This window comes from Anastrepha ludens, chromosome 3 (genome assembly GCF_028408465.1).
Source record: "Anastrepha ludens isolate Willacy chromosome 3, idAnaLude1.1, whole genome shotgun sequence".
Lineage (NCBI taxonomy): Eukaryota > Metazoa > Arthropoda > Insecta > Diptera > Tephritidae > Anastrepha > Anastrepha ludens.
In genome coordinates this window covers 130,981,697-130,998,910 of record NC_071499.1, presented here as the reverse complement: position 1 = coordinate 130,998,910, position 17,214 = coordinate 130,981,697, and the positions used below count along the sequence as shown (strand labels likewise).

Genomic DNA, 17,214 nt, shown 5'->3' with positions numbered 1-17,214 from the left:
CCATAAAACTCGTTTCAGTTTCTCCAACTTTCTCCTACTTAAACTAACAACAAAACTACCTGCGCGCTTATTTAAAGGCCCTCATAGAAAAAATTTTGACTTGGTCATGTTATTTCGGAAGGAAGAGTATTAGCAAGAACAAGAAATACACAAAAAAACTTTAAAGTACAAAGTTCATTTTCATTCCAATTCTAGGGTAGACTAGATGTTTGTCTCCATGTATAAGAGACGATAATTCCAAATTCGTAAATTGTGGCAGCACTCTACTTGTACGTGCATATAGTCATACATAGCAGTCATTAAGCTAATTATCTTTTTCCTATCAGTTTCTACGAGCGTTTAGAATTTGTTATAACTTTTCGACTTTCCACCTCTCCCATATACACAAACACGGCTATGCAGACGATTTCCTACATAACCTGTTTTCGTAGGTCTTTCACCCATTTCGCCTTTCAGACGCAGACATACATGCAAGTGAAGTATGTTTGCTGTCTTAGGCGCAGCAATAAAGTTGCATATAATTAGAAAGTGCAACCTCTGTTGATGACTTCAAGTGCCAAGTTGATGCTGTTGAAAAATAAGAAGAAGCAGAACGAGTACAAAACTGTACTTGAGTAGGCAATGAAGGAGAAATTATGCCAAATAGATGAAGGGGCAAAATGTTGTTGGCAATTGGCGTTGCGAACGGATGCTTTGGAAGTGAAGTGTTGAAGGGAGTGAGAGAAATGAAAGGAAGAAAAAAATCAGTATGTATGTATGTATATATATGTCTCTATGCAATATGCTATTGAATGAATTGAATAGTTAAGCTTTTACTTATTTTTTTCTATTTTTAATTGCTAGTCGAATGCTTGAAAGGAAGCTGCACGGCACCCATTTCGCTAACTAAATATAGCTACTGAGTTTGCTTGTGTAAAAAGAAGAAGTACGACGAGCAAAAACCAGCATATTTTTTTAAATCACTAAGGGCTTAGTTATATTTTTAACAATACAGTGTATTTTAAGCGCATCTGGCCAATCAATGCAAGAAAAAAAAGGAAAGAAAATTAGAGTCAGCGTTTGCTATCAGAGAGTAGGGCTCAGCTCATCCAATTAGTTACAGATATTTTTTTTGCGAAGATTAATGATCTTTTAAACTAATTCGTGGTATTTTTTGACTATTTCGTAGAGCCATTTTGAGAATATTATTTATATTCTATTCACAATAAGTGACTTCATACATTCATACAGTGTGGGCCATCTCGAGCTTCGGTATGGAAATATTGAATAACTTTAGCAACTAGCAAAATTGAATGTTTGTTGGTGTTTTTTTATTTGATTTTGTCCTTTACAATCTGTTTCAACTACACTTAGAACACAACATCCAACAAATGACCACCTTTACGAGCCCCACAATATTGTGCTCTTTTTTTCGAATTTTCCATTACTTTTGCTAGCACTGCATGATATTGTGATATTGCATCTATTTCAGATCTAATGTTGGTCCTGAGCGCTTCCAATGTAGTGGGCTTGTTGGCGTATACTCTACTTTTTAAATAGCCCCACAAAAAAAAATCCGGCGGCGTCAAATCCGGCGATCTTGGAGGCCACTCAACATCGCCACCTTTCGACATCAACCGGCCAGGGAACTTTAGCTTCAAAAAGCCTTTCAAAACACTCTGATTGACAGTTTCAACAATTTCATTGGAGCGTCTTTTACGAACTGAAACCCGTTGATGATTTGCTACAGACCCCGATTCTTCAAAATTTTTAGTCAGATTGCGTATGGTGTTATCAGAAGGCACTTTACGACCGCGGTATTTTCGACGGTATGCACGTTGAGCAAGCACAATTGAACGACCATTTTCCAAATACATGGTCACAATTTCCACGCGTTCTTTAGGTAAAGTTATTTATCGTTAAAATTGTACTGAATTGACGTTTCCAAATTATTTTTTCTCAAGTCCTTCTGACAATGGATAGCAAAGTTATTCAATATTTCCATACCGAAGCTCGAGATGGCGCACCCTGTACATATGTATGTATCTTAGTCATACGAGCGAAATAGTAAATATGTAAATTGAAGCTGAAAATTTTCTTTACAATTTTTTTCAAAGCATAATTTTTGAGGTTTTTAGCTTTCTGGAATTCAATTTTCCTCATGAAAGGTGAATATATAGTTATTGTCGTGAATTGCAGCTTGTTTTTTATAACACCCATAAGCGCGATGTGCCGAAAAGCTCTTCTATTGCAGGAATTGCCACTTTTCTTACATTGCAAAAGCACAAAAACTGCATAAAAGGGTTGTTTAAACAAGTAAACATAAAAACAGATTAGATTCTAAGAAAAAATAAGTGATTTCTGGTTATTATGCGCATTTACACGGTGGCGCCAATTTAATCATCGGTTGTGTTTTGAGTGACGGAAATCCATTTCTACCTTCACGTGCTCCACTGATTGTCTGTTTGTATAGTGCATTTGTCTAGTTCAAAAGTATCAAATCTGATTAACATAAAACGCCACTTCAAAAACTATAAATCTTCCAACAGAGTGACGAATTTTGCGCCACCTTGTATATAGTTATAGATTATGAGTTTATACCCGTGTTTGAGTATGTTTAAAAATGTACGGACTTATTTCAACGATATAACCAAATAAAAATTCAAATATCCTTCATCTTTAATATTAGCTTTTACTTGGTTTTGCAATATTTTAGTTTAATTCAGACGCTTGAGTGTCTATTGCACCTCCAGGCATTCCTATTTTTACCCCTATGTGCGCGGTTGATTTGTATATATATCAAACCAGGCCTTTGCCTGCCACCTCCATTTAACCCAACCCGGCTACGATAGTTGCCAGTTCGTCAATTCGTCATTTCATAAAATGTCACTCAAATGCACTTAACTTGCAGTTCAATGTAATTATTACACGTCAGCATAAAATAATGCATACTTTTGTGCGTAGTGACACACTAATGCCAGCTATCAAATGACATCAAAAACTCCTAATGTTAAAATTAGTTTTACAAAAACAGCAACCTATTTAAATTCACTACTGAATTACAATTTTAGAAAATTACTTTGCTAGTCGAGTTAAATTTTTGTGTTTATTCGGCGGTTTTTGGGCTAATTGGGCATGTCACCCAGGCCACCTGTTGTTTTGTAGTGACACAAAATATGCCATGAAACCAATTTAAATGAAAGCGAAAATGGAAAATATTTAAATTATGCTAATAATTTGTGATAATTATAGACTTTTACATATATTTTTACATACACAGATAAATATTTAGGTGTTTGAGCATTGATTATCAGGCAAATATTTCTCAAATTTCGCAAAGACCACATGCGAAATATTTTGGTTAGCGAAATATTTTATCTAAAGCATTCACTTTGATATGACGGTACATTCAAGAGTAAGATATTTAAACTTTTTTTTGAACTTTTCATTTTTTTTCTATTTTAATGAATTCATGATATTTTGACATCTTAGGATTATATTCAAAATTTCATGTCGGTCGGAGCTAAATTTACGGAGTTATAAGTGAGTGTCGGTTGCTCCAGGCCGGGTTACTTTACTTGACCGACCTCAAAGCGTTTTTCCGGATTCTGTTAGTTTTGAACTCTGCGCACGCCATAAATGAAATTCTACTCAGCCAGTGGGAAATTTTGCACAGTAATTCTTGTCATAATTCGCCCGGTATCAGTTAATACGAGCTTCAACCTCGAAGAGCTTTTGTTAAAAACATGCCTACTATACGATCTAAAGTCATATCAATGTCCCCTAATCGACCCTTTGTCGGCTCACCGTATACAAGCTTCCTCAAGCTCGCTTCTACCTGGCTTAGTAAATACTCTGAAAATCACAAAGAACTGCCAAGCAACTTTAAATTTCCACTTCATGCACCCGCAAGACAAATGAATAAATAATTTAAAGATACCACAAAAATGTAAATCTCTGCCTTTCAATTTCAATGCCAAACTGCGAATGGATGTAGAGCAACAAAAGCGAGGCGAAACAATGCAGAACGCAGCGGCGAGAAGCGAACAAAAAACAAATTAATCATAACAAAGCATCGTTGACGTTCCTTTCTCTTATTTGTTGCTGCAATTAAAAAGAAATTACGAAGCCAAAAAAGTTTTCATCTCTTTCTATGTCAGCAACTATCTTGGCGTGGCAGTAATAAAAATGCGCGCACATACACATCGGATACTCGCACACTTATCTGCATATTTATCCGCGCCCACGCCCAACCAACGCCCTCCAACGTTTGGCTGCATTCGACAGTTGTAATGCTGCCGAGTGGCGATTATTTGGACATACAGTGCACTCGCGAAAACTCGAACTAATGAAAACCAGCCCTGTCCGAGTTATCGAAATGTTCGAGTTTTCGAAGGTTATGTATTTTTAATATACATATATGTATTCGTTTTAACAGTTTTTATACCCTGCCCATTTTTATGGCATAGTTAATCAAAGAGATTATCTGGTTTCATGTTTTGTAGTTCATTGCCAGTTTATTTAATAAAAAATTTTAGCAAATATGAATGTTGTTTACAAATTATTAGAAAAAAGCAGTGATCTTGGTTTGATGTTTCTTATTTTCTACCGCATCCAATACAGCCTTTTCGCGCAGTGATTGTAGCACATTAACTATCCTCGGGCTAATTTTTTCAGCAGTTGCCCATGCTATAGCTTTGTTGAAAATTGTTACGGCTTCGGATGAACTTATGCGCTTTTGTTCATTTCCACCTATAGCTTCAACTTCATCTTCGGATTCGCTTTCTTCAATAGCTTCAACTTCTTCAATGAAGTCGTCGTTATTCCAGTCTCTTATTTCTTCTTCTGTGAAAGTAGCCTAATAAATATTTATTATTGTTATCGTATGTTTTTTTATTTACATCAAAACCATAACTACCTCAGGATGTAAGTGTTCGAGAATTTCGGCAGCTTCTGTTTCCATACTTTTAGCTTCAGCTTCTATTTGGTTTTTCAAGACACTAAGTGGAATGCCATCGTCATCATCGTCTTTCAGGTTTGCAAAGTTTAAAATATTTGTCCAGCATTTCGCCAACGTCTCCTGTCTCAATTTATTCCAAGCTCTATCCAAAAATGTAACAGCATCTCTCAAGCTAATTTTTTTTAATGATTGGATCAAATCACAATCATCGGAGAAAATAGCTGCCAAGAGAGAATTTCGGTAATGTAGCTTTGTTATTCTTATTGCGTTTTGATCCATTGCTTCAATCAAAGGAGTTACATTCGGCGGCATAAACATCACCCTAATTAAACCATCTTCGGATCTTAACGTGTCCTCGTTTGGATGCGAAGGTGCATTGTCAAGCAAAAGTAATGCCTTTTCAGGTAGTCCTATATTTTTTAAATAAGTTTTCACCTATGTAATAAAAATATAGTTTTAATTAAATATGAACTTGCCTGTGGTAGAAACGAAAAGTGAAACCAATTTTGGAACAGAGTTGATGTCATCCAGGCTGATTTTGAGCTTCGGTACTCCACTGGGCAGTTAAAATGCCTAAATGCACGCGGATTTTCGGCTTTTCCAATGACAATCATTTTAACCTTGTGTTTCCCAATAGCATTCGTACACGCCAGAAATGTGATGCGCTGTTTTTCAGATTTGTTTTCCGGTGCCTGCTTTTCCATTCTAGAAACGTATGATTTTCCCGGAAGGAGCTTCCAATATAACCCGGATTCATCTGCGTTCTAAATTTGTTCTGGGCATAGTACAAGCTCCTGAATTTTAGCTTGTAACTGAGTTTTGAAAGGCTCCACTAACTCTGGTCGCGAGGAAAGATTTTCCCCTGAGATTGAAATTAATCGTATGCCATACCGTTTTTTAAAATTTTGTAGCCATCCATCGCTGGCAAAGAAGGTTGAGCCATTCTCGCCATATTTGGCATGTAAGTCCTTAGCTTTCTCTTTCAAAATTAATCCATTTATAGGATAATTTTTGCTGCGTTGTAATAAAAACCACATGTAAAGCTTTTTTTCCATTTTTGGCAATTCTGAAGCGCGAACCGTTTTACGTTTTCCAGGGCCCGATAGCGTGTTATTAACGCATTCTAAAATTTTATTTTCATTTTTCACAATTCCACAAATTGTGGAGAAAAAAAAATGTTCAAGTTTCCGAATGTTCGAGTTATCGTGTGTTCGAGTTTTCGCGAGTGCTCTGTAATTTTGTTGCTGCCATTTTTACCTACTCGTATTTTTCAATTTTAAGCTTCCAATTCCCAGTTCCCAATTCTCATTTCACTTTTCTTTTCTTTTTTTTTGTGTATTTTGTAAATTTTGTTTGTCTTCTTTACAATGATTTTTAAAATGGTTTACTTTCCTTGTTCGTAGAGAAACCAAAGGGAATTGGCCAAGTTCTGCTTACACACAGCTCGGCTGCGCGACTGCGCGGCTGCCAAAAGCAAAGTATCAAACGAACATGTGCTTGTTGTTGTTTTTTGCGAAATCTCAGTGAATTTATTTTTACATATACATATACACTTATAGGTATGTAGAAGTATGATTTGCATGTGCAGAATTATGAGTGAGCTCTTCTTTAGTTGGCGAGGATGCCTAGAACTATGCCACCTTGGCAAGGAAGTTAATGCGAGTGCCCATTGAAGCGTATACTCCGAAATTCGCGCAGAATTGTTTACGAGTTTAAGCAACCCAGTGCCTAAATGCGGTGGCCGGCTTCGAGGTCAACGGAGGAGCCTTTAGGGAGTATTGCATTAGGTGAAGAACTTTGAGAAAATTTGATGATAATTTTTGGAACTTTTATATGTTTTGCACTGAGCTTAAACTTGGATTAATATGGTCTGTGTTAGAAAAAGAACTGTAAAAAATAAGTAAATAAAGACTCAAAACTGGCCAATGTGTCGTGTCGTTATAATTTTGCCTTCATCTTTATATTAAAAAAATTTATTTATTTATATTCCAGCCGAAAGCCTCTGCTGCTAGTGCTGCGTTTGCTTTAGTTTATTTAATATATGCTTTATGAAATAAAAATAAAAATAAATAAAATTTATTTATATAAAATTATTGGAGAAAAAAGTATAATTCTAACAAATGTGCAACTTTTCTTTTACCGTTTTCCGATAGATGGCTGCAGTGGGTTTGAGAGATAGCGTTTGGAGTGAACAATTTTAACGCCGGCTGACACAAAAAGGGTAAGTGAAAGCGTGGTGTCTTATCTCATCTCGAAGAAATTTATCGAAGAAATTTATCGTTCGAAAATCGTAGGGTTTTAAAAATATGATAAACCGGACTAAAAAAAGTGAGGAAAAAACTTAAGTTGGAACAACAACTACAAAAGCAGACGCTGATGTCGAGGCAATTTTTTTGTTTTCTGCTTTTGAATGGGAGTGAGGATGAATTCTTCAGTCATATCATCGGAGCGCGAAAGCAAAGCAAATACGTTGAGTTTATCTTCATCGATTGTGTTTTTAAATCATTTTTACATAGTCAAGCCTCAAACGATCTTGCATCGCAAAAACTAGTGGCGAACATACACTTATATTTTCTCAGAGCAAATTCAGTACTTACATATAGTCCACAATTAGTAACCAAACACACATTTTATAATTGTGGCACATGCCACTGTGGAAACTGAACGGAATGTTATAACTGGCGTATACCTCTCTCTATCCATTGCGCCGTACTTTCATCTCCTTGCTTTTATTACAAACAGCGCTTTAAAAAGTTATTTAAGGGCAAAAAACTCTTGCTTTTTGCATCCGATAAAAAGACGCCGCTGCGGTGAACGAAATGGCAGGACCTTGGGGCATTTGGAATAAATTACCGGAGCAACTGTGAAAAGAAGAACGGAAACTGACAAACTTTCTTTTTTCTTGTTCAAGGCGTATTCTCTCACTCGAAATCAGTTTGCAGGGTTTACTCAACACAGAATATGATTTGTCTTAACTTTTAGCTTAAAATATACACAAATTTCCTTAAATTCAGCAAAAAAAAAAAATCACACACACGCTCTTCAAAGTATTCGTACTAACGAGTCTGTCTACGGATTATTTGTTGTTTTGAAATTTTTTTTGGCACAGCAAAATTGCTATTTTCCTTTCTCGCAACAGTTAACGTACACAAATTGAAGCGTGTGTGTGTTCTTTTCATGATGACCTTGGGCGAGAAAAATACACAGAAGATGTAAGTCAAAGTGTTGAGCTAAGGAAAGCAGAAATAAAGTGCGAGCCAACACCGAATTAAAAACGAAAACAAGAAAAAACAAAATTCAGAAATACAGTTAAAAAAAACTGAGGCTTACGAAATGTAGAGCAAAAGTGCGCTCCAGCCGCAAAATTAAAAAGAAAAGAATTTTGTGAGTCCTCTCGCACCGAGTGACGAATAGCAGTGATGTATGCAACAACAAATAGACAGCAAGTGAAAGCCTGAAACTAACGTCATGCGGCTGACAGGACGCCAGCACTTTCCGTACAGAGTCTATTAAGCGCGCGTAGCCAGCGGAAGGGTGCGTAGAAGCGGCAACATGATATAAGTCTTTCTTGTAAACACACACATACATACAAGTATATGACTACATACATGGCTTTGTACATTATTGGAAAAGTGCGAGAGTCAACTGCTGTATGTGTGTGCGCGCGTGCCTGCAGTTTGATATACACTTTGCTGTTTCTGCACGCAACACATCTCGTTTTCGCTTGCCTCGGCAGTCACTTTGAGAATTCGCTGTCGATTTCGTAGTGAGCTTTATAGAGCTGTGTCAAGAAAAACAATTGCTGCTGTGCCTAAAGTTAAAAAGAGAAGCAGACGGGAAATAACAGATTAAAAATAAAAGGAGAAGAAAGAAGAACAAGGAAAAGCGGAAATATTTATGCGCACAAAGTAAACAACAGAGTGGAGAAAACTAAGGAAACAACTATAATTGCGCTTCTGAGTATGATGGAAAAACAAAGGAAGTGCGAAATCGTACAAATTGAATTTGACAAGCTTGCCACTTCACTCGTCCAAGACTGGGGCATCATCAATTAGGGTAATTTATTTTATTTGACTCAATCAGCCAAAAATAGGTCAGTAGTTTGACACGAAAAAGTTATTTTAATTGCCGAAGAAGCTGGCGGTCACCAGATGGACAGTAATTGGGCGTAGCATTCTGGCTGTGGGCCTGAACGCAATTTAGCGAACTTTAAAAATCAAAATGCTAGAAAAAAAAAGTGTTTAAAACCGCTCGACGTAGGTAATGGAAGTATTGTGCAACTACTTTATTTCTAGAAAATTAAAAAAAAATTATATTAAGAAAAAAGTAAATAAATAAATATTTCATTATTTATTATTTCATTAAATAAATGTTACATTTATTTATTATAATAATGTACAAAAATACAATGGCAGCCTTGTTTGCGGCCTTTAATTAGCATAAATAAATTAAAAAAATTTCTAAATCACTAAAATTTGGAATATTTTCGAGTTCATCCCAGCTGTCACTCTTTTTACTCAAACCGATTCCTCTCCCCCGTCATCATCGGGAGTATGGAATGAATGGCGTGTAAAAACTGCAGACAGAGTCCTGTGTATAGCTATACCGGGTATAAATCCGGATCGTTCCGATAACGTAGAACCGAGTCTCGTGGGAGCAATAGTATACCTGCTTTAAAGTTTGATGAGAAGATTATTACACTGGTATCCTGTAAGAAACTCCTCACAGAACTTAAGAGTAGCTGCTGGCAAAGAAGCAGTCAGTTGGTAACTTTCTATAGAAAAATGAGGTAGTATTGCAACATGTGCGCGTCTGCTCTCGAGTTACCCTGAGTTCGGGAGGCTAGGATTCAGCGCTATATCAAAAAAAATATCAGCCTTCAGAGACCTGCTAATTTCGTTACCAACACCTAGGATTTTCATTCTTCACAATTTTTTTGTCTTCATTGTTGGTATATAATCTTTATCCCTTCCCTGCAATTCTCTCTGGTTACTTTATTTGTTGGGCGCAATAAACATAAAATGGGTTTTTTTCTTGATAGCGGTTGGCCTTTGTAGGCAATGTTACATCTACGCGTATACTTTTATCACACAAAAGCTACTGATAGGAAATTATTTTTGCCCATCGACGGCCGGCATGAATCGTGTGAATATCCGAAGAATTTTGATAAAAATTTGCTGTTTAAGATATGTATAGTAGAGCTTAAAGTATTTGTTGACGACGGCAGTTTGACGCGGCTAAATTCCCTTTTAGCAAGCCCTGGTGCAGTACATAAGACTCCGTTTGTTTTCTGTTTAGAAAGGCTGAAAACTTTATTTAACGATCAATAAGTTTACAATTAATAAGTGAAAATATTGTATGTGTCTTACAATTGTTTTTATGCGCGTCCATGCGCTTTCGTCAACGTCTAGAATCGAAAAGAAAGCTCGGTTCTCTTTGACAGCTGTTGATTGGCGAATGAGAAAAACAGAGAGGTGAGAAAATGCGAAATGGGTTGCCAAAGTAACCTTTCGCAACACCCCCCTTCGTAAATCTTATGCGGTTTTATGCATGAAGTTTACCCCACGTTTTTCAACCTCGACGTCCAATTTCGCCAACTTTACTATCGGTCGTGTACATAATCCATTTACTGTCTTGACTACTGCGCTACGAGCTTGGCCATCTTTACCAAAATTCATATCTATTACTACTCCTTTCGGCCACGAATTTCTCTTGGAGTTTTCGTCTACGATGACCACCACGTCGTTCAATTTGATTGGGTTTGCTGGTGGCTGATACCACTTTGCATGTCTGGTAAGACAGGGGAGATACTCCTTAACCCAGCGTCTCCAAAATTGGTCAGCCAACTGGCTAGAAATTTTAAAGTTTTGCCGTAGAGCCGATCCAGAGTTAGTATTATCTGTTAGTTCTCGAATACCACTAGAGTGTCCCGTCAGAAAGTGGTTTGGCGTAAGAGCTTCATCTTCGGCTGAATCAAGTGGCACGTACGTCAGTGGCCTTGAATTTAAAATGTTTTCGATGTCGGCTAGAATGGCTCTTAACACCTCCTCTCGCATACCGGAATCTGGTAGAATGTCCATTAGAATCGGTTTCGTAGAACGTATCATGCGCTCCCATGACCCTCCCATATGTGGTGAAGCGGGGGGAATAAAAATCCATTCAATTTCAGGGTATTTCCTTTCTATATCCTCAGACGATATTCTTTCAATTTCTTTTATTAGAAGTACACTAGCACCGCGAAAATTGGTGCCGTTGTCCGAAATAATTCGCTTCGGTACTCCACGGCGACTCACAAATTGTTTAAAAATCAGCAAAAACGACTCGGTAGATAAAGTAGGTGAGATTTCAATGTGAACTGCGCGGGTGGTAAGGCATGTGAATAAAGCACCCCACCGCTTTTCACGCCTGCGGCCAATTACAACGTCCATTGGTCCGAAATAGTCAACCCCTGTAAAGGTGAACGGCCTGGTAAAAGGTGACACACGTTCCATTGGCAGATCTCTCATTTGAGGAGGTTGTGGAGAAGCCCTACGGTTCCGGCAGGTTTGACATTTTGCAGCACATTCTTTTACCAGCCTTCTTAAGGCGGAGATGCAGAACCTTTGCCTCATCTCGTTGACGACGATCTCGTTGTGATGGTGGTGAAATTTCCTGTGATAGAAATCGACGAGTAGTCGCGTTACGTCGTGCTTGCGTGGCAGGATTATTGGACGCTTGACATTAATGGCAACACCCTCAACAGCATCAATTCTACCTTTTACTCGCAGCAGGCCAATCTGGTCTAAGTATGGGGAGAACTTGAAAAGAAAAGATTTTCGATTAATTTCCTCACCATTACGCAGACGACAGATCTCTTCATGGAACACCTCGCTTTGACAATTAAGCATAATTGCAAGCTCTGCTGTCTCTATGTTGTCCGGGTTGAGGAGCTTTTGAAGAAACTGAGAACGTGGCTTTCCCTTCGTAACCAATCGTAGAAAACGTAAAACAAATCGATGCGCACTGCGAAGCTTCACCCATGTACTAAATCTTTTTACATCCGGGGTTATTTCTGCGGTCGTACCCAATGAGTTGTTAGCGAAATCCATATGCTGTAGAACCTCAACTGTCTCTTCGTCATCATCTGGAAATTGTATAATTGGCCAGCTTGACTCTCGTTCTAGTAGGAATTTAGGTCCACTGAAACAGCGTTGGTTGTCGTCGAATGCTCCATTTAGTGCCTTCGTCCGCAATATTCTCACCAGATGGCAGCCACCTCCATTCCCTAATAGCAGAACTCTCGAGGATCTCTCCGATTCTCAGCGCCACGAATTGATGGTATTTTCTTGTGCTCGATCGCAGCCAAAACAACAAATTTTTGGAGTCTGTCCAGAATACTCGGCGATTTACTGTAATGGACAGTTCATAGCTAAGAACATTTGCCAGCCTAAGTCCCAAAACAGCAGCTAACAGCTCCAGCCTGGGTATGGAAGTGGGCTTCAATGGCGCAACGCGAGTTTTCGAAGCCAAAAGTGAACAGGATATTTGCGAACCTACTTCTGACCGGATGTAGGCGACCGCAGCGTAGGCTTTTATGCTTGCATCTATAAAAATGTGCATCTGATTATTTTGGTTTTCGCTGGCAAGTGAAAGGCAACGGGGAATTTTTCTGCCGTTGTTCGCAGGAATGCGTTTTACCCAACGAAACCAGTTGCAACCTTCTTCTTCTTTAATCGGTTTATCCCAACCTACCCCGGAGCGCCAGACATCTTGTAAAATAATTTTTGCCTGTACAATGACAAAACCGAGCAAACCCATAGGATCGAAAATCGTCATTATTGTGCGCAAAATTTGTCGCTTCGACACGATCGTATTTTTATTAAAAACTTCCTTTGGAAAATTATCAAGGTATGTTAACTCATCCGAAACTGGCAGTGGCACATCCCTAGTACCTTTTCTATAACGGCTTCTGGCTCTTCAAAATATTTGGCGGCTGGAACGTCGTCAGCATCTAATGGAAATAGTACGTGTTTGGAATTAGATTTCCAATTTCTCATTTGGAATCCGCCCTCCTGATGAACCCAACGAACTTTAGTTGCTAGACGAGCCAATTCATTTTCAGAGTCTGCACTCTGAAGCCAGTCGTCAACAAATGTGTTACTAACGATGGCCCGTTCGGCGTCGGGATGAAGATCAGCAAATCGTTGAGCGTTACGATTTTGTATGTAGTTCGCCAAGGAAGGCGACCACGAAGCGCCGAATGTCATAACCCTCATCACATAGATATCATAGTCGCGAGACGAGCCATCGTTTCGCCAAAGAAATTTTTGCGCCACTTGATCTTCTTTTATAATTTTAATCTGGTGGAACATTTCGCGTATATCTCCACAACCTGCGAAACGTCGTTCGCGAAATCGGAGCAGTACCCCCAATAGAGACTTTAGTAGATCGGGCGCTTTCAGCAACATATCATTGAGCCCGACACCCTTTACCCTTGCTGCAGCATCTCAAACCAATCGAGCTTTCTTTTTATTGGCATTGAGAACAGTAAATATAGGGAGATACCAAGACCCAGCGCTATATTTTATTTCGTTTTTGTTCAACTTACGTACGTACCCTTTTTTCTCATAATCATGTATTTTGTTTATAAGAAATTGACGAATCACGCTTCATTTTACTTTCTAAACACAAGAGTCGCCGGATTGCCATAGGCAGCGAATCGGGAAGCTCGACAGCTTTGTGCTTCCAAAGTAACCCGGTTTCCCATCTCTTTTCAGCGGAGATAAAGCGCGTGGTCTTTTCCATGATATGAAGAGCGCGTTCATCATCTTTAGATATCAACGGCTTAATTGGTGCATATGATCCGATGGCATCAATAGAAAAATATGTTTTCAGTTGCTGGTCCATACGATCGTCTCAGGTTGTATCACATTCGCAGGTATGCATTATTCTCGGTTGTTCAACGCAGTTAGTTTTATCGCGCCCATATACACTCCATCCTAGTCGGCACTTTGCGGCAATAAGGTCGGATCCACTATCTTCTTTTATTTCGATAGGGATTCCTATTTTAGCGTTGTCCAAACCTATCAAAATTCGCGCTCTTGCTTTATTATAGGGTCGAATCGGCAGACCCTTAATGTGTGCGTGCTTACTAATCGTAGAGCTGAACAGCGACTGCTGAGGAAGTAGTAGATTAGCAACGGTTCGAACGTTTCGAAGCCTGTATTTTTGAGAGGGTAATGTAATCGGTGAAACATAAAGATTAACAAATTTGGAATTTGCTTCATTTTGAGTAATTTCTCCCGTCCAACGCAAGTATAACGATTCAACTGGCCCATCCAAATCAAGCTCGTTCGCCAATTGAGACTCAATTAGCGTACAGGAGGCTCCTTCGTCGATAAGGGCGAATGTACGAATTGCTTTGGTACCGCTATGTAAAATAACCTCCACATACCTGAAAAGCGCCCTTTGCGTTTCTTTATCATCTTTCTTTATCTTGCGTTTTATTCTGCGCCCAACTCGTGGTATAATGTTGCTTGTTGTCGTTTTCCAATCGTTAACGAAGTTCCATTGTGAAGGAGTGGATGGTGAGCCATTCTACAATCATCTACGCCACAGCACCTTTTCGAATTACATCGACGAATGAAATGACTTTTGAAGCAGCGTAAACAGAGTTTATTTTCCCGTACAAATTTCCATCTGTCACTTTGCGATAGGGCACGAAACTCATAGCAATCGGACAGCGTATGGCTCGCACCGCATTTCAGGCAATTTATCGACTTTTCACTCTGCTCGTTATTTTTCGCAACCACATCGTGAATCATCATTCTGCCCTTTAGTGATTCGCGATTTCCCTTTTTTGCTTCTTCGTTGCAATTACACGATGATATCGCTGATGTCTGGATGGAAGTGACCTGGCTAGCGCACATGGCTAGACCGAAAAGCCAATCATCGAATACAGCAATGTCAGCGCGTCTCAGGGACATACATTGCTGGCCCCAACTCAACCTTTGGTTACATGGCAGTTTAGCTACCAGCTCGTTTAATAGCACTGGATCATTTAGATAATCGTTTAGACCGACCGCCTGCATTGTAGCGCGAGGCCCCATTTCAAAAATGCCTTCCTGCGCTACCGGGGCACTGGCGCAGGTGACCGATATACCCCTTTACTCGTGGGAACAAAATGAATACCAGCAATCAAAACCAAAAAAATGGCGGAAGCGGCCAAGAAGGCTTCAACCAAGAGGCGAACAAAAAACCTCAAAAACCAGAGGCGGTCACACCTCAACAGGAAGAGGCCACCAAGCCTCAAACTAATAAGGAGGAACGGTCCGCAGTTGAAGGCGTGAGAACTGCCGAGACGACTCCAAACACCGATGGCGAAGGGCCGAAAACGGAACAGTCAAAAAGGCTCAGTGGTGCGGGCAAGAGAAGACTTGTACACTTCCTAAAAAAAGGGCTAACCAGAGAAGAAGCTTATGCTAAGGCTCTGGAGCCCATGTGCAAAAACATAGGAAAACCAACGACGGGGCCGAAACGACTAAGGTCGGTTGAGGACACACCACCCGAAGCAACAGCAAAAAAGCGGCCTAAAGATGATGGTCCGTCCACATCGAAAGACGCAGCTCTAAAGAGTAAAAAGTGGCAGCCCACTGCCACATACAAAGACATAACAACAGGAGTCAGGTTGGCAGTACTTGCTAGGGACTACCCCAACACGGTACTGACAACCGAACAAATGGACTCCATCCAACAACTCCTGTTAGACAAAATACTGGCGGGGAAAAACATGGCCACAAAACCAGCGTTCTTGGGCACTACTTACAAGGCAGGATACCTTGTCCTGCATTGTAAGGAGAGCACTTCGGCGGAATGGGTCAAGGCGGCCATTTCTAATGCGTCGCCGTGGGAGGGTGCAACACTGTGGGCCACAGAGGAATCCAAAATTTGTCACTCTCGGATCGCAGTGGGGTACTTTCCCAACTCAGTCAAAGTCGAGACAGCCAAGATACTGGACTTTGTGCAGGGGCAGAATAAAGGCCTCAATGTTGATTCCTGGCGCCTGCTAAAAAGAGCCGAAAGAGGCTCCAACGTAACGCTAGTCGTAGCGGTAGACCAAAAATCAGCCGCCAGCCTGAAGGAGTACAATGGTAGGGTAAACTACCGTTTCATACAAGTGACCCTCAGGCTGAAATCTGAAAATATAACGACCGAAGAGTTAGTTGACCAAATGGAGTCAGTGGAGTTACAAGAAGAGGACGAAAGTCCTCCCAAAGACTCCGAAAACCAACCGTCGAAATGAGGTGCCTCCAGGCAAATCTTCACCATGCTAAGGCTGCCACCACTGAGCTTAGCAGAAGACTTGCCGGAGGAATCAACATAGGGCTGATCCAAGAGCCCTGGATCTACAGAGGCCGTCCTCAAGGCCTCAATGTCCAAAACACACAGGTAATTTATGACAAAAGCGCTGTCAAACCTAGGGCTGCGATAATCATAGATACCAATATTAAATTCTTGCCATTCACAGAATTCATGGATGGCGACACATCAACAATACTGGTCGAAGCGGAGTCTGGCGGAAGCAAGAGAGAGGTCGTAATCGCCTCAGCTTATTTCCCCGGAGACGCCGACATAGTACCACCAGAAAAAATAAGAGGCCTAGTGGAGTATTGCCAAACCCACAATCTAACCCTCGTAATTGGATGCGACGCCAACTCCCACAATGTGGCATGGGGAAGCACAAATACAAACAACAGAGGTGAGTCACTCCTTGAATTTTTATTACTTAGTAATATAACAATAGTAAACAGGGGTAATAAACCCACTTTTGTAAACGCAATACGACAAGAGGTACTCGACTTAACTCTAATTACTAACAAATCTTTGAATATGATCAGTAACTGGAGAGTCTCGGATGAGGACTCAATGTCTGACCACAAACACATACTCTTTGACCTAAATGGGGTAGTAAAGTTCTCCACATTTTACAGAAGCCCAAAAACAGCAAACTGGAAAAGATACAATGAATGTCTTTCAGCTAAGCTTAATAACAGCGTAAGCAAAATAACATCAACAGAGGAACTAGAAGAGGCAGTAACAGAAATGACTGACTCAATCATGGCCTCATATCAAGACTGTTGTCCACTAAAAATTAAATCCTCCACGAAGAGGGTCCCCTGGTGGAACAACGAACTTGACAAACTTCGGAAAGCAACGAGAAAACTATTCAACACTGCAAAGAAAACAAACAAATGGGACGAATATAGGAAATCCCTAACTAACTATAACAAAGAACT

The 17,214-nt window shown here is 39.8% G+C and overlaps 1 protein-coding gene across 1 annotated transcript; it reads right to left on the bottom strand.

Moving 5' to 3' along the window:
* Nucleotides 1–4,543: 4,543 nt before the first annotated feature.
* Nucleotides 4,544–13,386, bottom strand: LOC128857746 (uncharacterized). The gene is made up of 4 exons (XM_054093490.1): nt 12,871–13,386; nt 12,483–12,808; nt 10,501–12,118; nt 4,544–4,837 (listed from the first exon to the last, which is right to left on the bottom strand). The coding sequence occupies exons 1-4, from the start codon at nt 13,384–13,386 to the stop codon at nt 4,544–4,546; spliced, it is 2,754 nt and encodes a 917-aa protein (XP_053949465.1).
* Nucleotides 13,387–17,214: the final 3,828 nt, after the last annotated feature.